This window comes from Mirounga leonina, unplaced genomic scaffold (genome assembly GCF_011800145.1).
Source record: "Mirounga leonina isolate KUSES-001 unplaced genomic scaffold, KU_Mleo_1.0 Mir_154, whole genome shotgun sequence".
Lineage (NCBI taxonomy): Eukaryota > Metazoa > Chordata > Mammalia > Carnivora > Phocidae > Mirounga > Mirounga leonina.
Window position 1 is genome coordinate 6,965,424 of NW_023270389.1, and position 26,059 is coordinate 6,991,482.

At 43.1% G+C, this 26,059-nt stretch overlaps 1 protein-coding gene and 1 long non-coding RNA gene across 3 annotated transcripts in view; one reads left to right on the top strand and one right to left on the bottom strand.

The window, feature by feature from the left end:
* Positions 1-4,518: 4,518 nt before the first annotated feature.
* LOC118013645 lies at positions 4,519-5,820 on the bottom strand. Its single transcript, XR_004680080.1, has 2 exons — positions 4,732-5,820; positions 4,519-4,638 (listed from the first exon to the last, which is right to left on the bottom strand). It is a non-coding gene; the product is annotated as an uncharacterized LOC118013645 (long non-coding RNA).
* A 17,929-nt stretch (positions 5,821-23,749) lies between these two features.
* The window catches only part of RGS4 (regulator of G protein signaling 4), a 7,155-nt gene continuing 4,845 nt past the window's right edge, over positions 23,750-26,059 (top strand). For both annotated transcript variants that reach the window (XM_035010048.1, XM_035010049.1), the window contains exon 1: positions 23,750-23,893. In XM_035010048.1, the coding sequence (XP_034865939.1) occupies positions 23,850-23,893 (44 nt within the window). In that variant the 5' untranslated portion in view covers positions 23,750-23,849. The remainder of the gene's footprint in view (positions 23,894-26,059) is intronic.

Here is a 26,059-nt window from a genome sequence, read left to right on the forward strand (position 1 = left end):
ACTAGGCCTAAAGGGGGAGCTGTTTGCAGCAGGAGGGTATCTGCTTGGATGTGTGACCTAGGTGTTCACCTACCCATCTTTTTTTTTTTTTTTTTAAAGATTTTATTTATTTATTTGAGAGAGAGAGAATGAGAGAGAGCACATGAGAGGGGGGAGAGTCAGAGGGAGAAGCAGACTCCCTGCAGAGCAGGGAGCCCCACGCGGGACTCGATCCAGGGACTCCAGGATCATGAACTGAGCCGAAGGCAGTTGCTTAACCAACTGAGCCACCCAGGCGCCCTCACCTACCCATCTTGAGGCCCCTTGTGGTGCTTGGAGAGAAAAAGGGAGCTGGGCTTCAGAGTGAGGGCTAGGAACTGTCCCTCCCCCACACTCTTATATTCCAAAGGAGAAAAGTTCCAGATTCGTTCCTGAATTGTCAGCGTAGGAGGACAGATTACATTTTATTTTACAGTTTGTTAGCTTGATTTATAGTAAATATTTAGACCAGCAGTTCTCAAAGTTGTTGGCCTCAGGACCTCTTTACACTCTTAAAAATTAGTGAAGACCCCCAAAGAGCTTTTTTTTTTTTAATGTGGATATTATCTATTTATCACTTTAGAAATTAAAACTGAACATTTTATTTAAATGCAATATTCAATATTAAAATATTTACTTATTTAAAATAACAATTAGAAACTCATCCCTGTTAATGTAAAATTTTTTAATGAAAAATGCCATATTTTCCAAAAAAAGGGAGCGGGTAGTATTATTTTACAGTTTTACAAATCTCTTGATTGCTTGATTTAAAAGAAGGCAGCTGGATTCTCCTGTTTCAGTATTCAGTGTCTTGATGAAAGTATCTGAAAACACTATGGCCTCACATAAATACATAGTTGGATAAAAGAAGGAATATTTTAATAACCTTTTCATATAATTGTTGATATTTTTCTTTGTTTTTACACCCAAACTTGGTTAAGTGGTAACTTCCCAAAGAGTTTGTGCAGTGTAAATCTGAAGCTATATCAAGGAAATTATAGTATTTTGTTACATTAAAATCCACCAATCTTTCTTGCATTTTGAATGGTTTTTTACCCATGGATGATTTTGCTCTTTTGGAAAATAATACTTCAATGGTTGTGTGGTTCTTCCGAAAATTGACATATGTCCTTATACAATATTTAAAAAATCTATCACTATCACCAGTCATCTCATCAAAAAAGTCATGACGTATTGGAAAGTCGTTAAACCCATGGAAGACACAAGTTTTTGAAAGTTTTAATTTTCAGTGGAAAGCCCCAATTTTACCTTTGGTAACAAATACTGTCAGTTGTTTTCCATGAAGGGATGGACTCATTTCGTTCATTTTTGAGAAAATGTCTATCAAATGCCTATGTCTGCATTGCCGTAGTTTGGGTGTCAGTCATTTCTTTAAGTAAAATAATGTCGACGTCAGAACTGAGGCTGTGAGAAAATGCTGGGCAAATCTTCCCACACCTCAGCGGGAATCCAAGTACCAAACTGGCCTTGTGGTCATTACATTCTTCACCCACAGAAAATAAAAAGCCAGTTTCTCTCTCTCTCTTTTTAAAGATTTTATTTATTTGAGAGGGAGAGAGAGCACAAGCAGGGGGAGGGGCAGAGGGAGAAGCAGACTCCCCACTGATCAAAGAGCCCAACGCGGGGCTGGATCCCAGGACCCTGGGATCATGACCTGAGCTGAACGCAGATGCTTAACCAACTGAGCCACCCAGGCGCCCCCAAAGCCAGTTTCTCTTAAAAGTGTTCTTGATAAAAACAGTGGACTGTAAAATTATGAATTTTCTTGAATCTTAACCCTTCCATTGATGTCTTTTAAATACCCTATGAGTAATGGAAGGCCCTCTGCTGGGGTTGCCTCGAGGAACAGCACTTGTGTGAGATGGAAGATGAACCCCAACCTTCTTTCAGGAAACATGATTTTTACCTGAAAAAAAATGACTGCCGTTTGGGTTTTTTTGCCTTAAGTCATGAAAATAAATGTTAGGGGTTGTATCGGTTCTGTTGCCAATGGTTATTTACCAAAAAAAAAAAAAAAAAAAAGAAGAACATACACAATATAATTAAGTATATGTATTCTTACCATATATTCTGTGTATTAGTATTCGGTTTGTATGTATATATATATATATATATATGTATATATACACATTGCATCTTTATCAGATGGTGCTCAGATGTCTCAGTCTCAGTTTGGTCCAAAGTGAAATCACTGTCTGGGAGACTGGGCTCCCAGAGAGTTCCTGGAAGGGGAATGGAGGGGCGTGAAGCGACGGGGGGGGAGCCGTGCCCGTAATAATCACACTTCAGAGGAGGCCATACTCTTTCATCCTTCCCAGGCCCCTTAGGATATTGGAGTGGCAGACATTTTTAAATCAAATTTGGTAGTATTCAGAACAGAAAAAAGCCCAGTGCTCCAAGCAACCCCTTGTCCAGGCAAATGCCCCAACCGAGGTACAGAGCTCTCCCCAGACCAACCTGCTGCCCTGTGTTCCTCCCCATGATCCTCCCCTGCACCCGCACTTTGTGATCAGTGTCGATTCCCCTTGCCTCTACCTTCTCTCAAATCCCTCCTTCCTGCTAAAACCTTTGTTCAGACATACATCATCTCCTTCCTTGTTTCCTGGGTTTGCCTCTGACTCTTTTTACACAGAGCTGATCATGTCACTCCCCAGGTTCAAATTCCACAGCAGCCTTGCAGCACCTGCAGGAAAAAGCCCACGTTCCGCAGCTGGTGTATCTGATAACTGCTTGGGCCTAGAGAAGAACTTGCTGCTCTATCCCACCTTACCTCGTGGTCTTAACTGTGTGTTTGCTGTTTTCTGAATGCACAGGCAGTTCAACGCCCTCTGCCTTCCCGTAGGATGTTCCCTGTCTGAAATATTTTTCTACTCATGTGACACATATGAAAACATCTTTTTCAGAACTCGGTGCAAGAGTCACATCCTTGTAGGCTGTGAATATTGTGACATAATAAGAAATATTTATTTGGTCTTTGCCCCTGTTTCCTGACACAGAACTCCTAAATCCCTTGGAATTTCCTAAGTGATAGGAGCATTTTTAGTTCTAATGAGGGGACTTTTGCAGGTCCCTGGATAGCTTCAGGTCACCAGAAAGACCACGCCATGATTAGAAGCATAGAACTTTCAGCCCCACCCCCCAACCTCCAGGGAGGGGGTGAGGGGATGGAGATAGTTAATAACCAATAATGCCTGTGGGCTGAAACCTCCAAAAAAATCCTCTAAATGATGGAGTTCAGGGAGTTCCTGGGTTGGTGAATGCATCCACAAACCAGAAGGGTGTTGCATCCCAGCTCCAGGGGCACAGAAGCTCCTGTGCTCAGGATGCTTGGACCTTGCTCTCTATGTCTCTTCATCTGGCTGTTCATTTGTATCCTCAGTAATAAATTGATAATAGTAAGTAAAGCACTTTCCTGAGTTCTGTGAGATGTTCTAGCAAACTATCGAACCTGAGGAGGGTATTGTGGAGACGCTGGCTCAGAGTCATTCAGTTAGAAGTGCAGGTGGCAAGCTGGGACTCGAGGCTGGCATCTGAAGTGGGGGCAGTTTTATGGGCCTGAGCCTTTAGCCTGTGGGGTCTGTGCTAACCCTGAGGAGTTAGTGTCAGAACTGCATTGAATTGTAGGACAGCCAGTTGCTGTCTGGAGAGTTGGAGAATTGGTGGGTGTAGGATATTTCATTGTTTTTCTGTAATCCCAGTATTAGCACATGGTAAGTACTCCGCAAAATGTTTTTAAATAAATAGCGTCAAGTACTTTTCTGACTTTTGTGGCACTATAGGCTAAAGAGAAGAAGTCAGTATATCTGAAAGACATGGAGAAGAAAATGGACGACAAACTTGAATGACTTCTTAATTTTGCCAGATTTCCCTATGTGTGTACCTTTCCCTTTACGTGGGCAATTGGAGATTCCACTGTGTAGCCTGGAGTTGTGTAAGTTATGAGGAGAATGGCCTTGAGCTTGTGGTATATGTCAACAATCCACAAAAATGACGAATTTGCTATTACTTTGCTTTTTAAAGCTGAGTCACTTTGCTTAGAGAAGACTTGGCATTGAGGCACTGGGCTAGGGATGGGGTCAACTTCTGTGGATTGAAGAGAATCTGAGAGGGTCAATGGGGGGGCAGGTGTACACTGAGATGGACGGGGGGAATATGCCTGATGGTCCAAACTGTTTTTGTGAAGTAAGGTGTCAGCTTTCCCTTAACAAAGTGAAGAGGTGATTTAAGGAAGAATTAATCTTTAATTTTATGGAATAAATGAGGTGGGAGTGTATTTAGGCCAGTAATGAGAGAGAAACACAAATGTTGCTAACTACCACTTACCAGGTTAGAGCATTAATGAATCAGTTCTGCATGATGATCTTAAGTGTTAGGCACAGGGAAGTCTTATTATCACAGTTTTTAGAGAGGGAAATTGAGGCTTCGAAGAAGAAGTTGACTTGTTTAAGGTCACACAACCAATTCATGGCAGCTGTAAGAAGACAGCTCAAGTTTTTACTTCAGTCCCTTTAAGTGTGCCTTACTGTTTCCTCAGTCCCGGCGCTGTCTTCTCCCACATGCCAGAGCCTGGGAGGTGCGAAACCAACTTGTAGGATGTTCCTGAGGGAGATATTTGTGTGTAGATAATAGCCTTGGGAACCAAAACAGAAAACCAACAGAACAAGACAACAGGTAAAATCTAAAGGCACCCACCTCCTGACAATGTAGCTACATCGTCTCAGATGATAAGGACAATGAGTTCTGCACCTCAGTTCCCCCGTGGGCTCTTCTTCAGGAAAAAATGCTCCATGGTGCATTTTATGTGGCTAAAAAGCCAGGCAGAGAGTCCTGCAAAGACAGAGCCACAGTTTACCTTGGCAGGCTCAGCTTTGTGAGGTGTTGCCTCAGTCCAGCTGTCTCAGACATAATTTCTTTCAATTCTTCCAAAGAACTTTACATGGTAGATTGTATTCATCCCATTTCAGATAGTGACATGAGTATGGACATGGAGATAGAGTGTCCTCTGAGCTGAGGTCCCAGCATACAGTGTTAGTCACAGCTCAGAGGGGCTTGACCTCTGTAAGGAGGGACATAGGACCCAATGAGATGTTGTGGGTTGAATTGTGTCCTTAACCCAGAACCTGTAAATGTGGCCTTATTTGGAGATGGGGTCTTCATAGATGTAATCAAGTTAAAATGAGGCCATCCTGGATTAGGGTGGTCCCTAATCTAATGTGACTGGTGTCCTTATAAGAAGAGGGCAATTTGGACACAGACACACAGGGGGAATGTCATGGGATGATGGACACAGAATCTGGAGAGATGGGTCTAAAGGCCAAGGAGCACCAAAAATTGCCAGCAATCATCAGAAGCTAGAAGAGACAAGGAAGGATTCTCCCTAGAGGCTTCCAAGGGAGAGTATGGTCCAGCTGACACTTTGATTCAGACTCTCATGCCCAGAACTGTGAGAGAGTATATTTCTGTCATTGTAAGCCCCCGAGTTTGTATTTCGTTATGGTGGCCACGTGAAACTAATAAATCGGTATATTCTTAAGAGGTTTTGTTGGATGGGAAATGGCAGCTGGTCCTTAGGCTGGGATATCATGCTTCTACTAAGTGGAAATATGGAACCAGTAGAGCAAGCTCCCTGTCACCTAGAAGACAAAATTGAAGTTCCATGAGGTCCTTTAAGATCTGGCTCCTAGCTACCTGTCCAGCTTTATTTTGCGACTCCCTTATGCTCTAGGCACACTGACCAACCCATGTTCCCCAAAAAGCCACACTCTTTCAAACCCCAAGACAACTCACACTGTCCGCTCTTCTCAGAATGCCCACTTCTCCACTTGTCTCCCTGGTGAGGGCCTCCCTATGTTGTCGAAAACCGACCTGCATGCTTCGGAGCCAAAATATAACTGAGGGAGTTTGGGAGACAGGAACAATAGCTTTATTGCTTTATTAGGCAAAGGAAGCTGCAGTAGGCTATGGCCTACAAAAAACAGCAAGTCTGCCTGGAGGAAGGTGCTAGGGGTTTTCAAAGGGAAATACAGGATCTAGCTGGTTTTGACAGGAATCATCTACTTGCTTCCAACCTTTGTCTTGTCTTCAGGGTGGTACTGGGTTCCTGAAACAAAAGGCTAAGAAGGGAGGAGGGGAGGTTTGCCGAAGAGAGGGAAAAGGTTACCTTCGAAATCAAGCTTCCCTGAAGCATTAGTGCAGACATTTTGATTTTTGTTCAACTTTATGCTTTTAAGTGATTTCACCTACTCTGTATGTCCAACTCAAGCTGATCACCACCTCTGCGAAGGCAGTTTCCCCTGACTTCCTACACAGATACTGCCCATGTGTCCCCCTGACAAATTATCATAGCAGTTGTAACACTTCTTATTGTTCTATTTAACAATTAACTTTTGTGTTAACACCTTCAAAGGACTCTCGTGAAAGGCAGATGATCAGAGTCTTCCCAGAAGTGGGCTTGTGCTCTAGACTTTCCCACCTGAGTGAAGGTTGGGTAGAAGTCAGTGAACTGATTTCTACAGGTAAAAGATACAATATTACCCAGCTCCTGAGAATCCATACAGCTTCTCTAACTCAGGACCCTCAACCAGGGCACGACTGATATCGGACAGGCTAGTTCTTTGTTGTAGGGGTTATTTATGTGCATTGCCCCTCTGGTCTCCACCCACTAGATGCCAGTAGTATTCCCCCACTGAAAATGGCCCCAGACATTACCACACATCCCCTGGAGGGCAAAATCACTCTGATTGAGAGTCGCTGATATGAATGATAGAGACAGTGGTTAAAAAGCCAGACAGTAGACTGAAAGCAGGGCAGAGGATGAGCTATTGACCCTTCCACATTTTAATACGGAAACCATCCTTAAGTAAGGCCACGTGGGCTCATCCAGCCCTGAGTTTCTAGCCCAGCTCGGCTGCTTAATAGCTGTGTGATTCTGGGATGTGTTGTTTGCCTCTATGCGTCCTGATTTCTCATCTGGGTTATTGACAGGATGGACCAACTGAGAAAACATCCGAAGTGCCTGACTAAAGCCCTGCACATAGTGGGTTCTCAATAAAAGTCATTTCCTTTCATCTTGCCCATTACATTGGGCATGGATACAAGAGGAACCCCAGAGAACTTGATGCTCTGTCCCTGGCAACATTCACCTGCGATGAATAAGCAACTCAAGGCGAGAGTTCTCTATTTGCACGGCAAAGAAGGGGGTAGGTTAAGGATGGTAGTGGTGATGCCTGGTTGGGCAGGTAGGGATGCCAGGCATTAGAAACAGAAGCAAAAGCTGTTTGGGGAGCCTTGAGAAATGACAATCTGAGTCACAGGGAATTAGAAGCAGCAACATGGAGAGGCACTTAAATTTAATTTACAGGGAGAAAAGCAAGGCACAGATGAACATTGCTCCCATGACATGCACTCGTGACCCTCTGACAAGTCCAATCTGAGGTTGTGTGTGTAACCTGTGGTCCCACATATAGCTTCTTTTGTTCCATTTGCACTTGAGTGGGAGCATGCCATATGGTGCCACTTGCGAAAGGAGTTTTGGGGGCAGGTGCTAATCCAAGGTACTGCCCCCATCACACCCACACACTACATACACACGCATGTGCATGCATGCACACACACAGTCTCCCTCCCCTGGGCAGAATTGCTATATTAGGTGGGACCTGTGAGCCCAAGGCACAACAATAAAACAGTAATCATTGGAAAATGAATGCATGAAACAATGCAGACACACTGCTCTACTTACCTAATTACTCTGCTCTTGAGATATTTTTGTTTAAAGCCACTGAGATAAGAGTACCATTGCCATAGCAACCTCCTGTTGGATGGTGTTCGGCATCTCCAAGCAGATTAAATCGCCCACAGTTCCCATCAGCAGTGCTCTAGTGGCATCATTTCTAATAGCCTGGTGCATTTTCCCACTTGATTTTTATAAAGTAGAATGGAAACTGGATACCCACTGGCAAAAAGGCCCAGCCATTTCTATGTGGGTCTCTAACGAGACTTCAAAGAGACCTCACTTCAGAGAACAGCTGTGAGCTATCAAGGGAAGCACGGGGATTGGAGTCAGAAGATCTGGACTCCAACCTGACTGGTAATTACTTATTAGCAATTACTTAACTAATTATTAATCTTCAATAATTCCCTAACTTGGGCTCTCTGGACTGTATTTTTTTCCTCATCTGCAAAAAGACTTAAAATTGTTTTTCTTCCCCTCATGCCACCCCCAGACCAGAGCTTGCTCTGAAGGCTACAAAAGAAGGTGCATATGACAGCACATGCTGGGTCAGGAGGAAGGACATGGATTTTCTGGGATTTGAGCCAGTTTTCAGAACCTCCAAGACATGACCCATGCATGTTTCCTGATTTCTTGCAGATCTCTAAATATCTCTCACATTGTGTTGGTGTAAGCTTTATAAAAACCATTCCTTCCTTTCCTGATTTTTAACCAGAGAGACTTCTGATCTAGAGAGTAAAATTTCATAGAGAATGAGAATAATCCCCAGGGTGCTTTCTTGGATGGATAATCAAATAGAAATGAACTTCCTTTTCAAAGACTTCCAACAGCAAACTCATCTCCATTTTCTCCAAGGGGGGAGAAATAAGACACATTTCCTTGATTGAAATGTGGAATCAGGGGTGCCTGGGTGGCTCAGTCGGCTAAGTGTCTGCCTTCAGCTCAGGTCATGGTCTCAGGGTCCTGGGATCAAGCCCCGAGTCAGGCTCCTTGCTCAGCGGGGAGTCTGCTTCTCCCTCTCCCTCTGCCCCTCCCCCCCACTTGTGTTTTTTCTCTCAAACAAATAAGTAAATAAAATCTTTAAAAAATGTGAAATCACCTTGGAAACTGAGAAAACATTGTGAATATGTACGAGGACACTGTGCAGGCAGGTTTTGTCTCCATAGGTTTAAAGGGGCCAGAATATAGTGGCTGCCCAATAAACGCCCATTCTGTAAATGGATGGCAGTGGCTGGGGGCAGAGGTAGTGAGACAGGTGTCAGTTATCCAAGAGGAATGCAGTGCCCGAACACAAGCAGAGCCTGCTAAAAAGAGAGAACAAGAGAAAACTCCTCCCCTGTCAGCACGTTTTCCTTCCTTCCCACCTTTTAACCAGCATGACAGATCAGAAAGACAAGGAGCAAAAATAATAAACATAAAACTGAAATGAATAACCTCCACCTCTAGTTTTGGGTAAGATACTAATTTGGCAGCTGAAATCATGATAGGATTTAAAATCAAAACTCACCATAGCACCACCGTTCGAGATGCAACATTTGAGGTTATCAGAGCACACCCTGAATGGGCCGTACCCCCTCCCCTGCCCCCATATCATTATTTGTGTGTGTCTATTTTTAAAGCTAGGACCCTTCTTCTTTGTCTTTTCATCAGCCACAACACTTAGCCCTGTACTTTTGACTTAGAGTTAGGCCAAAATGTAGCTAATAACAATCATGGCCTCATTTTCCAATTACCTGAAATGTAAAATGAAAAACATCTTCGCTTCAAGACTTATTACCAAAAATCTTTCTAAAGTGCATTAGTCCACTCTCTGCCTTAAGGGGGAAAAGTGTGATGAGCGTAATTGGATCTCTGGTGACTCAGTGGCTCATAGGAGCATGAACATTAATTCCCATTTATCAGTGGGGTTCTCAGGAGATGGGGGTTAAGGCCTAGAGACCGAGGTTGGGCCAACTGTGTGCCCCTTTCAGATCCCAGTCTGGAAGCTTTGAAAAATAGAATTTTAATGTAAATATTCCCCCCACCCCCCACCCATAACTTGACTTTTCTTCCTAAAAATTGAATACTGTTTCAACAGTACAACAGAAAATTAAGGTGTGTAGAGTTCATCAAATCTAAGTTTTATTTGCCCCTTTCCCCTCTAATTCAACAAGTACGGTCATTTCTCTTGTATCCAATTAATGCAGGCCTCACACCTCACACTGTCAAACCTATTGAGAGCTTGTAGGACAGGTCCACATAGTAGACCCTGAGACATAGTGTCAGTTTTCTCTGTTCATCCTATACTTACCCAGCTTCCAATCATTGTCCTAGAACACAGGTCTCTGTGCTGCTCACTCTATTTTCCTGGGACAAGGGCAACACTTTTTAACAGGTGAGTCAGCCCTCCTTCCCCTCCCCCAAATCCAACCCTTTGAAAAGAGTCGTGGCCACTGTTGTGCTCAGGCTTCCGGGAGACAAAACCAGATGCCAAGTACTTCTTGTAAATGGGATAGAGGAAGGGTCTGAAGCTGCTGAAGATGACAGACAATAGGACAGAAGAGGAAGGGGGAATTTATAAGTGCAGCACTGGCTATGAATTGGCAATGTGTAAGATTGGAATCAATTTTCGATTATTTTTATTTTTTATTTTTTTTAGTGAGAGAGAAAGGGAGCGCAAGCATGGGGAGGGGCAGAGGGAGAGAGAATCTTAAGCAGGGTCCACACCCAGGACAGAACCTGACATAGGGCTTGATCTCACGACCCTGAGATCATGACCTGAGCCAAAATCAAAAGTTGGATGCTTAGCTGAATGAAGCACTCAGCTGCCCCCAATTTTCAATAATTTTTGCTTGATGTTCTGCAGATGTTTGTATGTGGCACCACGAGGGATCCTGGGATTAGCTCAAGTTGTCTTCTATTTCTTGAAATCCTAGTCATAATTTCAAGGCTTACTGGATGACACATCTTCTATAAAACCCTTCCTGTTTTTTTTTCTAAGTTGGTACGATCCCAATCTCTCTCTTCTCCTCTGAAACTCCTTGGCATTTTGTAACTCTTTAGTGACACTCATCTGACATGATTTTGTATTGTGTTAACTTCACTTTTAATTTCTTCCTGTTAGAAGACTGTAATGTGCCTGAGAACAGATTGCAATTTTCTCATCTGTATAGTCTGTGCTATGAAACCATCGAATTGAATGTGGTTAAAATGAACAAAGGTAAATCCCAATGTTATGAATGTCCTGTGGAGTCTCCCAAGCCAGTCTCGCCTTCCATTTTCAGTAAATACCTCCATCCATCCAACTGCCCAAGTTTCTCCTCTCATCTCCTAAATCCAATAGATCAAAAATTTTAATTCATTTGACCTCCAAAATATTCCTTTGATGCAATTACTTCCCCCATCTTCTCCTTCTCACTCTTGCCCGGGGTCAGTCAACTTTTTCTGTAAAGAGCCAGGCAGTAAGTATTTTAGGCTTCCAGAAGCATACACAGGCTCTATTGCATGTTCCTCTTCCTTTTGGTTGTTGTTTTTACAACCCTTTAAAAAATGAAAAAAACAGGGGCACCTGGGTGGCTCAGTCAGTTAAGCGTCTGCCTTCGGCTCAGGTCATGATCCTGGAGTCCCGAGATCGAGTCCTGCATTGGGCTCCCTGCTCAGCGGGGAGTCTGCTTCTCCCTCTGCCCCTCACCCTGCTCCTCTTCTCTCTCTCTCTCTCTCTCAAATAAATGAATAAAATCTTTTAAAAAATGAAAAAAAATTCTCTGTTCTTGGGTCCTGCAGAAACCAGCTGTTGGCTGTGGCTCATAGATCCCCTGCCCTCGCCAGAGCCACCCTAACTCCTCACTTCTAGTGTACTCTGCCATTCATGCTCCAGAATAATGTTTAAAAGGATGCACATCTGACTCTTTCCCCCTCCCTGCTTAAAGTCTTACAATGGCGTCTTTGCTTTTCTCGGGGAATATTGAAATCCCTTGGCATGGCCAACCAGACTGTCCTTAGCTGGCTTCTTCCTCCATCTCTCACCACATTACTTGCTCCCTTCCTTGACTCTGACATTCTCACTCTTGCTTCCCAGCCTTGGAAGGTGATATTTCTTCTACTTGGAACATCCTTCCCCTCCTATCCCTTTGCCTGTTTACCTTGACTATTCTTTCAAACCTCAACAAAACTGTCATATCATTAGTTAGGTTCTCTTTATTATATGTCCCACTGAGTCCTTGTCTTACCTGGAATCCCCCAGGAGCAGATGCTGGATGAGGATTCATGTGCAAGTGCTCACGGGAAGAACTATGAAGACGTTGGGAGTCAGGGGGAGGCCCAGGGTGTTTGTCCCGATCCTCTGAGGAGCAGATACCAAGATGGGATTAAGCATTTGAGAGTTTTATTAGGGAAATGCCTATAAGAGGAAATGGGTAAGGGGAGTCAGGATGGGATGGGAGGGTCATAGGGCTGGGAGGCAGGTCTGACCCTAAGTGAGGAAGAAAAGGAAGGGGAGTTGGAGGGAGACAGCCCTAGACTCAGTGTAAGGAAAATTCGCTGAGACTGTCAAATAGACCTTGAGCCAAAGTCACCTGTCTGAGGAGTCCTGTGTCTCCCACTCTTGAGTTCCTTCATACTCATTGGCTAGGAGCAGCGTCGGGGGGGGGGGGAGGGCCTCAGTACAAACCCAATAATGAATTTCAGAGGCAGTCGCTGGGGCCATCTGTCAATTATGCTCCTTGTAGTTGGATGTCTGTGGGGGGCATTCCACTGGCCGGAACACCTAGCAAAGGTACAACTGCATCAAAGGCCCAGCCTCAGGGGAACTCTGTAGTATGAATTATGGCTCTGGCTTTGTTTCCCTGGAAAAGCAAGTGAGCATGGCTTTCACAGTCTACTGCCAATCACTGGGAGAAGGCACTTAAACTCCTAGGCAACTCCCCCTTTTTGAGCTTGCTGCCGAAGTTGCTCCAGTATCTTGAAGATGGTCCTCCAAAGGGAGAGTCAGGTGTGGGCGAATAGAAGTGAAGGCATCAGAAGCTGGGGGGAGAAGCTCACAGAAACAGTAAAAGGGATTCAGGAGAATCTTGTCAGACCACCAAGAGGGTCTGCTACAACCCTGTTCTTTTCTTTTTTTCCTCAGTACCCTCATAATGATGTGATACTTCATGTCTGCATTTTGTACTGGATTATAATTTCTGTGAGATCAGCAATTATATCTGCCTCATTCCCCGGGTCCAGCATAGCGCCCAGAACATAGTAGAAGCTAATTAACTATTTGCCGAATTCTCCATAAAAATGACCAGAAATCTGCTCTGCTTATATGAACCAAATCCAAATGATTTTGCCATTAATAGGAAGATGAGTACATTTAAAGAGACATATATGAGCAAAGTCACCCTCGGCCTGATCTATGTGCCCATAATCCTTGTGCAATCCAGGCTCCGCAGGCCTTTCTGTTCCCGAGCGCTGGTAATGGTATTTAGAGCCTGGGTAATGCAGCTGAAGATTTATTCCATTTACTGCATTCTCACTGCTTCCAGCAGCCTCTTAAGGCAATCAACAATAATGGAAGCTGTCACTTCCTGTATTTCCATCTGTGGCCACAGTTGTGGATTCTCCACTTGTTATACCCTAAAGGAACTGACCTAAAGAAATCACTGATCCCATTTGTTTTCTCCCCTTTGAGTATTCCCGGCTGGTGGGTCGTTTCGAGTGGCTAGAGCAGAGCTGCTCCTATAGGAGCCGCTTTATTCCCTCTGGTAGTTTCTTTCTGATGGCGTGAAAGAGAAACTGGACTTACATGTCAAATGACTTCCTTTCAACTGCCTCTTCTGTCACTCACTCGTTGTGTGATTTTGGATGAGTCATTTAACTTCCTCGTGGTAGACCTTGTCAGAAATATCTGCTGCCCCTTCTAGGGGACAGATTATGCTTGTCTGCCCCTTGGACATCAAGCTTGGTTATGTGATTGGCTTTGACCAATGACATATAAACAGAACTAATGTATATCACTCTTAAGAAAAAGCTTTCATTGAATACCGGCAATATTCCAGACAGAGCTCTTGTCTCAGAGTTCAGACAACAGCAACACAGCCTAAAAGGACACATGGAATGAACAAGAAAGAAGTCTTTGTTCTCTTAAGTGCATTTAGATTTGGGAGGTTGTATATTACTGTAGTAGAATCTAATTTATCCTGACTGACACACAGCCTATTTCTTAGTTTACTCATTGGTAAAATGGATGGTATAATAATTCTTACTCTGCAGGATCACAGGTTTATTCATTCAGCAACTCTTTAGCTTAAGCTTGTTAAATGCAAGATGAATACCGGATACCAGTAGGTTCTGCAAGGATGGAATATGGTCAGCCTCTTATCATCAATCAGTTTCTAAGACAATAAAAGAAAGAACACTAGTGTGTGTGTGTGTGTGTGTGTGTGTAATTAGCATTTATGATAGAAATTGCTCAATGTCATGATAGGTAGTGATAAAAGTACTTTGGCAAATTGAAGGAAGGAGGTCTTTTTTCACTGTGGGCTCAATTAACTCTTCTGAAGGGATATCAAGTTTGGAGATTGGGTAGCTAAAAGCAAGAAGGCTTTTCCTAGATAAAAATGACTTGGGTATAAGAAAGCATGGACCACTGAGAGAGAAAAGCCAATACTTCAGAGTGTTTGGGAAAGGACTGGAAATTAAGGTTGAAAAGGTACTTGGAAGTCAAGTGTTGGGTAGTCTGGGTGAAGAAATTGGAACTTTCTTTTGTAGAAAGTTAGTGGGATAAACTTGTTCAGGCAGGATCTGACAGCAGTGTGCTAGATGGATGAATCAGAGAAAGAAGAGTTCATATGGAAGCCCATTTAGTAGACTATTGTTATATTATGGACCAGCAGCCCACACGGTGTTTTGTTTTGTTTTGTTCTGTTTTCTGTGAAAGGCCAGAGAGTAAATATTTTAGCCTTTGTGAGCCTGATAGTCTGTACTGCAATTGCCCAACACTGCCACCAGAGCATGAAAGCAGACATAGACAAAAACAAACAAACAAACAAACAAACAAACAAACGGATGGGCAAGGCTATGTTCCAATAAAACTTCAGGGATTTCAGAAGATGATCTGAGGGGGCGGAAAGCTCTTCTGTCCTTCCAGCTGCTTCGTGTAACTCTGCTCTATTACTGATGTTCTGCCTAAAGAGTTCATCTGAAGCAGGAGCACTCTGATAAAAGCAATGAAGGTGGGGCGCCTGGGTGGCTCAGTAGGTTAAGCATCTGCCTTCAGCTCAGGTTGTGATCTTAGGGTCCTGGGATCGAGCCCCACATTGGGCTCCCTGCTCAGCAGAGAGTCCACTTCTCCCTCTCTCTGTGACCCTCCTCCCCGTTTGTTCTCTCTCTGTCTCAAAAATAAAACAAAACAAAACAAACAACGAAGATATCTGTTCAAGCGTACATGCAAGGATGCAAGGTGGGGGTGGGGGGGCGTCTGAACCAGGCTAATAAGGGCTGGAGAGGAAGAGCAGAGCAAAAACATCACAGGAACGGATTGACGGGAATAAAGAACACTGGAGGCAGAGTGGCTTTCAGAGGGCAAAATGATTTCAATTTTGGACATATTGAGTTTGATGTGAAAGGCAAATGAGATATTGTAGAAAAAGTGCTTTGCAAACTGTGAAGTGTTAGAGAAATGGGTTATTTTAAGAGGAAATGGCTGAGGCCATTTTATGACTCAACAAAAACCCATCAACGCTCCTCCAAAACAATCAAGGCACCTGAACTCTATATTGTGGGACAGCCCTTCCATATTTCTGGGTCAACACCTTGGCATGATGATACTATTTCAATCAGTTATTTCCTGTGAGACAAGGGGCAGCTGTTCCCGTAGATTGACATGAGTAAGGATGTTTACGTGTTCACATAGTGAACAAGTAAAGCCCCAGTCAGAAATCCTACAAGATTGCAGAGCTGCTTCCCTGATGACCTTCAACTGGGGTGATACTGAGCTCAGAAACAAGGGATGGAACTTGATAGGGGTTCCTCGAGTGGGTTCTCATTTTAGGATTTTGGTGCAGTGACCTTTCTAGAAACAGATACAATGAGTTTTTACACCTTAATTGTCAAGTCAAATGATTTATTATAAATATAAAAAAGATTATAAATTAAAAAAAAACTTTTAAAATAAGGCATATTCTTAGAGGAATTTATCCTGGTGGGAACTACCACATGAATTTATAAGACTTCCAGAATTGTTCCTTCTTTCTTACCTTGCCTTCACTTAGATTTGTTAATTATACCTGTGTGATTGAAGAGTGAAGATTGAAGTCATTACATCCAGTAAATCAGGCAGAGAAAGGCAAATACCATATGATTTCACTTATATGTGGAATCTGAAAAACAAAACCAATGAGCAAACAAACAAAAAAACAGAAACAGACTCATAAACACAGATAACGGACAGGTGGTTGCCAGAGAGGAGGGGTGGGTGGAGAATGGGCAAAATAGACAAAGGGGATCAAGAGGTACAAACTTCCTGTTTGTTATGAAATAAATTATGAAATAAGTAAGCCGTGGAGATGTAAATTACATCGTGGAGAATATAGTCAATACCATGGTAATAACATTGTCTGGTGACAGATGGGGACTACACTTATCATAGTGAGCATTTCGCAATGTATGTAATTGTCAAATCACTATGTTATTACACACCTGCAACTAATATAATATTATATGTCAGCTGTACCTTAATTAAAAAATTTTAAATAAATGAAGTCATTAAATTTAAAGCAGACATGGGAAGTTTAATTCACAGGAGTGATAGAGGCTGACCCCATCATCCCAGTTCTCTGGAAGAAAAGAAACAGTGCATATATGTGAATGAAGTATCATTGGAACAAGCAAGCACATGAAACAAGAAGCTTCTAGTAGCTTCCAGTAGCTCAGGCAGAGACGCACAACCAATATGAGAGGCAGTATTGCATGGGGGTTAAGAGCACGGCCTCTGGAACCAAGTGGCTTGAGCTTCAATTTTGCTCAATGATTTCCTAGCTGTGTCACCATGAAACACATTACTTAGCTTCTTTGTGCTCAGGTCCCTCATGTGTGAAATGGACAAATAATGATACCTATCCTTTGAGGTAGTGAGGTAACTCAGTTCACATCCATGACCACCTCATGCTCTTCCCTCCTGCTCTTCTAGCACCTGTGATTTTGGCTGTTTGTGAATGTCTAGCATTTTCCTGAAATTAATTGTTTAATGACTTTCTCCGCCACTGGAATGCAAGCTCTTCAGTGTTGGGGATGGAGTCTTCTCCTCCTGCCTGGTGCAGGCCACTACCATTCCTTCTCTAGACAATTTCTACAGTTTCCTATACAACCTCTTGATGTCCTGTATTCTATTTTCCACAAAACAGCCAAAGATCCAGGAAATGTGAGTCATAAAATGCACAACCACCCCCTCACATTGTAGGGGAAATAAAGTTCAAGCCTCTTATGTGGGCTCCTATCTAAAATCCTATCCTAACCTTATCTATGCTGTTCTTGCTTCTACTCATGACATCCTAGCCCCTGTGGTTTTCCATACATCAGAATTTTTCTGGCCTCAGGGCCTGTACACCTGCTTTCTTCTGCCTGGGATGCCTGAATATTTGCATAACTAGCACTTTCCCATATTTTAGGTCTTAGTTTAAATATTACCTTCTTAGAGAAGCCTTGCTTCTTCATCCAATATGAAGTAGGACTCATCACCCTATTATTTCTTAAGGCATCCTTCGGTCTGGGTCTTTTTTTTTCCTTAAAAGCGTTTATCCCAATTCACAATTATTTTATTTATTTGCCTATATACTTGATTTTTGCTGTCCACCTCCCTACCAGAATGTAGGATTGAAGAGTGCAGAGTCTGGTCCTGTCCCTATGGCCTAGCATGGTACTGAGCACACAGATGGTGTCTGTATGTATTTGTTAGAGTTCTTTTTAAAGATTTATTTAGTTGTTTTAGAGAGAGAGAGAAGAGAACAGGGGTGGGGTAGAGGGAGAGAGAGAATCTCAAGCAGACTCCATGCTGAGTGCAGAGCCCCACATGGGGCTCGATCTCATGACCCATGAGATCATGAACTGAGCCAAAACCAAGAGTCAGACACGTAACTGACAGCGCCACCTAGGCACCCCTGTATTTGTTAGATTAATGTCTCCAGAGTGAGCACCTTCTCAGACCCACAGAAAATGTTGGAACATAAGGATTTGCATAAACATTACAAGCAAAGGCATCACAGTCAGATTTAAAGGGGAGTTAGATAGAGGTTAGGTTCAAGCACAGGGCTGGCCAAGGACAAAAGAGATAGCAATTGGTTAGGACTGTGGGCAGGGGAAGAGAGCCTGACAGGCAGGGAATTGTGCAGATATTCCAGGTGGATGGCACAGTGTCAGCCGAGGCACGGAGTAGGGACAATACACAGATGTGTGGGGATTCCTCAGCAGTCTGGGATGAATGTGATGAATAGAGTGGAAGAGGGAATGAAAGTGTGCTGTGGTCCAACCATCCAAGTCCTGGAGGGTCATGCCAAGAAGTTTACATTTTCATTTGAGGGCAAGTGGGAGCCCATGCTTGTTTTTTTAAGGAGATGAATAATGATCACAATGCTAATTCATATAAAATTTGTAATATATTTCTGATAATAATGGTTATGTTTTGAGATCCCAAATATTCCTGATAACTTTGGCATACATTGTATCATATAATCCTAACAACACTCATTCAACAAATACTACTGAGCACCTCTACCAGATAATTTATTATTATCCCATTTTACACAAGAAGAAGCTGGAATTCAGAACGTTTACCCTAGCTTGCAGGATCACCCAGTCAGTACGTGGAGGAGCTAGAATTAGAATCCAAGTCTGCCTGACTGTGAAGTTCAAGCACGTTCCAGGACACCATGCCATCTCTTTCCATTAGCACATTGTAAATGAAGTCTTATGAAACTCCTGTTTCTATCTTGGGCTAAGCTCTGCATAAGAAAGATGAAATCTTTGGGATAAGGATATTTTGGTTTTTCCCTTACTTCTTAGGAAAGAAAGATTTTTCCCCAGCTCATTAAGTGTGACACCATCCAAGGGAAATTGAGCCATACGTCACCTGGTTTTAGTCCAGTGTCAGGGTGAAGGGCTCTCATTTCCTGCATGTGACCACCAAGCTTAATGCAGAGTTAAGACACACTTCCCAAAAGGGAGACATCGGGGAAGTCCCTGTTCATCTTCCTGGTGTACAGCACTCTCCAGCTGGTTGTTTGCTTTTTGGCCTTAAATCGATAACTTGAACTCTCACTGACGTCCTGGACATTGTAATGAACTATTAATTTGGGGGTGGGGGGCTGTGGTTCTAACTGCTGAGAGGAAATTGTGATCTGAGATGGTGTGAATGTTGACTAAGGCTGAGCCTCGGCCTGCATCCTGCCCTCGTTGGGAGAGGGGCCCCTTTTTAATACTGGGGAGAAGAATCCGGTGCCTGCCACAATAGCTTATTTCTTTGTTTCAGATCCCAGAAGAGCTTGAGCAATGTTTTCTCTTGTTCTCCCTGAGCTAAGGGTGGGGAAATTAGAAACTTACCTGGGGACCACACACAGCTCACATCCTGTGTGGTTTTAATGTCCCTCGGTGGAAACAATGTTTATAGTGTTTGGGCCAACAATGCCTTCCAGATGCTAAGCATTTATAGTTTAAGGAGCACTTTTCCACATACTATCTCCTTTGATGCTTATATCAACCTTGGACAGTAGTGTTTTTTATCATCATCGTCTTTCACATGGACTATTGGGATATCCTCAGGACTACTGGGATATCCTCCAAACTTTCTGCCACCCTCTTACTATTCCCCAACAATGCTTCCCAAGTTCTACTTCTAGAACACTACTATGATTTGCTTCAATACCCTGCCCAGCCCCCCAACAACTACAGAGTGAAATCTGGTCTTCAGTGTGAAAAGAAACACCCTTCGGGTCTCAGAGTGTCCATCTAGCTTCATTTCTCTCTCCCTCTGCCCCAGAGCCATGGTCACATATACATCTCTGTGGTCTCTAAATGGTACACTTTCTTTCATCCTTCATGGCCCTGGTAGCATAGACATTAATAACAGAGACCCTGGACTGTCTGAGCTGACCTCCTGTCACCACCACCTAGTAGATACATAACCTCAGATAAGTTACTCAAACCCTCTATGTCTCATCTGTAAAATGGGACCACTGTAGGGCCTTCTTTCATGATGAATTGTGAGAAATACATGAGTTACTGATATACAGAGCTTAAAACAGCATCCTGCACAATTAGTGTCCAATAAAATTAGCTGTTTTTCTTGTGTCCTCTATTGTAATGCTCTTCTCTTTTTTATATATATACCTATTAAGTCTCTATTCTTCCTTTAATGTCCTTTGTTAAATGACTCCAAATTTTCAAGGTTGCATTTATCTGTATCCTCTGTGCTTTCCTGGAGTTTTGTATAAACAAGTTTATAATAATGGCACTCAATCTGGGTCTTCCCCATGAAAGTATGAGCTTCTGAAAAGCACAGTCCATTCCTGATTCATATTTAGGTTACTAGAGCTTAATGAAATGTCTAGCACATAATATTTAATAAATATTCGTAAAGTAAATATCCATTTTGAACTCACGAGTTAGGGTTTAAAGTGCTCATTCTTCTCATTGGTCTACCTGTTCCCATGTTCTTCCCTCAATCCATACTTCCACAAAAGCCAGAGTGACCAGCTCATGCCTGTCATCTCCTTTGATCCCTTGAGTGGATTTTTATTGCATGCCAAGAAGGTCCAGTGTCTAGACCAAGTCCTTGCAAGATCTGGCCTTTACCCTTCTACCTCTGTATCACGCTACTGTCCCCTTGTTCTCAGTTTTCTGGCCATGCTAGTCCCCTTTTTCTCACTCCCAATTTAGATAAAGAACATTCTTGCTTGCTCTTAACCTCTGTTTGGGCAACTGTTTTCTAGGCATAGCTCATTGCTCATTTCCTCTCACCAATCACATCTCACTGCAGATCCCACCTCTTCAAAGAGGCCTTTCTGACCATGTTGGCTAAATGAGCCCTTTGCCATCCAGTTTCTTTCTGTCACATCACTTGCTTATTTTCTTCATGGAATGGGTTACAATCTGGAATTACATGTTTATTTTCTGACTCCTTCTACCTGGGTGGAAACTCCACTTGGGTGGGGACTTGCCTACTTATGCACACTCACTGCTGTTCTTCAGACAGAACCTGTCACAGAGTAGGTGCTCAAAAGACAGGTCTTAAATCAACGAATAAATAAAAAGTAGGTCTTTTGAGAATGAAGCTATTCCACCTCACAAGAATCATCCAGGAATGACAAATCACAGAATAACAGAACAAAAGCCTTTGTGTATGTCAGAAAAAGAGGGTGGAAAATTGTCAAGGTATCATGATGTACCCGTCTTCGCCTCCTCAAACACAACCCAGTCCCGTAGTGTAAAATAAGTTAACTTACATAAAGCTTTCCCAAACATTCTCTGAAGTATTAAAACTCTTAAGAAATTAAGAAATTGTGATTAAAGAAGTGAATGAATATGAAATGCCTTGACAGATGAATAGGTAATCACAAAGTTAAAAAGACCTGGTTTTAATAGAGAGCCAGAGCGATGTGGTTCCTTGCTGTCACGGAGCAAGAGAAAATCAGGCAGAGTCTCCTTGAATGAAATGCCTAAAATTAATATTGCATTTTGTTATCTACTGTATATAGTTTAACAATAAACAATATTTGCCTAGCACTTTACATTTTAGAAATATCTCTGTTTACATAGTTTATCTCATTTGATACGACAGTTTAATAATACGATGACAGCATGTAGAAAATCCACATCACCTAGTTTCAAGAAACCAGCTCTATCAGTAAGAAGCCGTGACCTTGGCAAGTCACTTTTCCTCTCTTTTTCCTTCTTGGTAAAATGAAGGTGTTAGCCTAGATTATCTTGAATCCCATTCAGCTTATCCATCGGCACTATTTGTATTTAACTTATGACAAATCATGCTTCTCTTTGACCCAGGCCCAAGGTATAAAGTTCTTATTGGGTCTTCATTCATGTTCCTAAAATCAAATTATTTGACTGATCACTCTCTTGGGTGCCTAGGTAAACAAAGAAGGCCCTGGTCTATCCCTTTTAATTATTCTCTCCTTTTTGATGCCAATTCTGATGGGTCCATCTCCCTACCTTCCTTGGGTCTGATGGCCCTGCCAATTTGCCTTGCACCGTGTCCCCTTACCCAACACAACCAAGGACAGCTGTCAGCTTCACAAAGAAATGTATTTGTTCCATGTTCAAGCTCAAGGAAAAGTTGTCCAGTAGCTAATCTAATTTTTTCCTATCTGCCTTGGAGAAAGCCAGAGAATTTTTCCTATAATTTAAACACATCTTCTAGAGATTATGGTCCTGCCATCCTTTTCTATTTCTCTGCCATCTCCTTGCTCTGCTGGCCATGGACCCAGGTAGCAGGGTGGGCAGTGTGGGACGTCTAATGTCGTGTGTGTGGTAGGCACATTGCTCTTTATCACTTCCCTTTCTATATTCTCGGGTACCTTTGCATCTCACTGGAACCCATCTATTTTTTGTCTTCTCCATCCAAACCATTTGATGCCCCTGCTTCTTATATGTAAAGTACAGTTCACTATATCCTATGATCAGGAAACTATCTACTTAAAAAATGAAAGCTGTTTGGGTCTGACATAGCAATTCATTCCCTCTTTCCATGCACAGCTTTCCTGCATGGATAAGACCCCTCTGTAACTCTGGTGTGGTTACTGGAGCCACGACTACAAGATGAAAACACCTGCATGGTTCTTTGAGGCATTCAGTCTCTCATATGTGTACAAAAGATACTAACTGTCCAGGTGTTCAGAAGCACCTGTAGGATCAAATATTCTTATGTCCACTCTGAAGCCTGGTAATACACACACAAATTACCTATTATCTTCTTCTCCTCCTTCTTCCTCTCTCTCTCCAATATTGTGATGTACCAGTTTGAAGACCTGAATTCCATAAGACACAATAAGATATAAGTCCATTTACGAATAAGAAAGGGTCTCTATATTTGTTCATTTACTCCTTCCTCTGGTCCTCAGCTACTGTTTTGTGGCTTTTGGCAGGAGGCATGCATGTATGAGCGAGACTGTGCTAGGCTGAATTCTTCTTAGTAAGATTTCCAGAAGAGTATTTCACAGTCAGGCTGATTACAGATGTGGCTAATCCACTTTCCCTAGGCTAATTTTCTGTGCCGCCAGGCATGTAAGCGTCTGCTATCCAGCCATTCCTCTCCACACCCCACACCCGTGCGCGAATGTGACAACCCAAAAGGCGACTTCGGCAAATCGCGACCTGGAAACTGCGATCCTGCCAAATCCCCTCTGGAAATAGTGAGGATGCGATCTTGGACTATGTGGGATACGCTGTTTCTAATGCAACAAAGGAAGCGCATTGAGACTCAGTCCCAAAATGAGCCCACAAACTCCTGGGGGCTCCTTTCCTTCCAAGAGGCAACTTGTCTTGACATTGTTTTTACAGAAGAACGAATAAAGCTATATTTCTTAACATTTGAAACTCTCTCTCCCCTCCCCCACCCCTTTTCTAGAAATTCAAAACCCTAGACCGACATCGGTAGAGACAGGGAGCTTATCTTTCTTTTGTGTTCACCTACTTCGCAAGAGGTTTCTCAGGCTGTTCACTTTGCACGGTGATGCGTCAGTACCTCCCCGCGTAACTCCCGCCGCCAGGGGGGCGGGCTGCTGCGGGGCGGCGGTTTCGTAGCTGCCGTCTGATTGGCCGGGCGGCTGCGGGGCGGCGGTTTCAGAGTTGCCGTCTGATTGGCCGGGCGGCTGCGGGGCGGCGGTTTCAGAATTGCCGTCTGATTGGCCGGGCGGCTGAGGGGCGGTGGTTTCATAGCTGCCGTCTGATTGGCCGGGCGGCCGCCGCTGAGCTATAAAAGAGACCCCTGCAGCTCCGTAGCAGCTCCGAGGAGTCTGACAGCATCCTCCCGGAGAAAAGGCCAAGTGCGCTCAAAACAGAAGCCACAGCTCCTGCTGCCGCATTTCCTCCCCAGCTTGCGAATCCCACACCGAACAAGATGTGCAAAGGACTTGCAGGTCTGCCGGCTTCTTGCTTGAGGAGGTAAGATTATTTTCAGCCACTCACCGCGTTACACTTTCAGACGGACTTTCTTAGTTACTTACGTATACTATTTGCTAACCTAGTTCTTTGGAATTAGAAACGGTGTGGTCAGGAGGGCCTCAACTTGCTAGCTCTCCTCTAAGACCAGCTAGAAATTGTCACTGGAGAAGTGTGCCCCCCCCCGCCCCCCCCAGTTTTGGTACCTATGTGTTGTTTTATATGATCTCGGTTTTGAAGACTGTTCCGATCTTCTCACCGAGCTAGTTCGAATTAAGAAGTGATAGGAGTTTTCGGACCAAATACAGTGGTCTGTGATTGCTGTTGTTATTTGAGCATCACTGGGGTCTGTGGAATCATGGCTCTGAGCTTTCCGATGGGTGGTTTAGGGGAAGACACCCCAGAATGAGGTTTGACTACATCACAGGCACTGTGCTTTCTGTGTGGTGGTGCAGTATCTTCTACTGTCTATGTTCTTATAAGCAAGTGTGACAATACAGTGTGAGTTCCAATACTAGACCCCACCCCCTTATGAGTGGTGGTTGAGAAGTATTGATCCTAGCAATTCAGTTAAGGGTTCTGTAGAAGATCTCATCCTGCAGACATTGTTTTGTTGATGTACTGTCTCTTGATTAAAAAGAAAAAAAAAAAAGGTGAAGCTACTTCATAGCTCCTCATATGCTTTTGGCCTAAAAAAAAAAAAAGGTATAAATAAATGCTTTCAGAGACTGCTTATATATTAGCCAGCTGAAGAAAAATACAAAACTAGTGCATATTATATTATTTAATCTTACAGTTAAAGGTAGAAAGTCAGTCTGTGGGTGTACCACCCCCTTGCTTCCCTGCAAATAAAAATCATCTTAAATTTCAATTTAGAAATATCCCAGAAAGCACAGTCTTCTGTGCACTTCTTAGAAGTTTACCTTTACAATATTCTGTCATTCAGGAGTGTGAAAGAATATTCTTTATTAAATGTGCTTTCTTGGCTGCTTTAAAATGAAGCAGGAGGGTCTGTCTGGCAGGGAATACCTATGGAGTAAGTTCCCCTGACCTCCACCATTACTATCCTGAGCTGAAGGGAGCAAATTACTCCAAGCTTCGGTTAACTCATATATAAAATTAACCACACAAAATACAGGAGTGTCAGGAAAGAGTTATGCTCTGGTAAGTATTTGGGGAGACAGATGAAAGGTTGTACTAGTCTGCCCAAGGAGCTAAGAAGCTAAACTGGGGAAGTAACCTGTATATCAGCAAGGTCAACAGCTCTTCCCTCTCCTCACTGGTCAACTGCAAATCAGCTATTTTGACACTTCACCCTAGCATCAATGCCTGAGGCTGCAGAAGGGCATGAACTGCTCAAGGTCACATAGGCAGTGAGTGACCGAGTGAAGATCAAATCCAGCTTCCAGACTCCAGTGACCTCTGAAGTCATGCTGGTTTTTATTTTTAAGGTTGCATTGCATTTTAAGGACAAATGTAACATACTTGCTTAGCATACTTCCAACTCTTTACGAAATGACTTGCATTGGTCAGTAACTTAGATCTCAGCCTCACCGGGCACATGGAAATGTGAAGTGAGTTCTCTTTTGACAGAATCATAATATATTTGTATCTTAGAATCACTTGAGCCTTCATGATCATATCTTGCTATCATTAAGGAGGGTTTTGCATCCCCTGACCAGTTGGAGAAGCCCAGAGAGGGGAAGTCAGTCTTGTGAGGAAGAGAAAATACCATTTTAGGGGCAGTCCAAGAACATAATGGAATTCAAGCTTTCTGGAGAAAGGCGTGTAGATAAGCCACTGATATATCAGGAGCCGTCCTAAAGTGTCTTTTTATCCTTGTGACTTTATTTTTCTCCCTCTCAGGAGGAATATCTAGTCATTCATTTCTTCTAAAGTGACATTTATCTTTTAAAACCATTTCTTGGCTTTTATAATAAAAGAGATACAAACAAAAGAGTAATTAACAAAGAGAAAGTTGAGCTTAAAAACTTATTAAAATGTCCTTCTTTCTGAGTAAGTCACGCACCCAGCTGTCCCCTAGCTACCTGTTAAACAGTGCCAGTAACCTGGAAGCTCTGCTCTAATTAAACAGTCGCTAGCTCCAGTGATGACTCTTGCCTGCTTCTCTATCTTCTCGGGTGCCCTTTATAGTGTAAATGCTCTTGT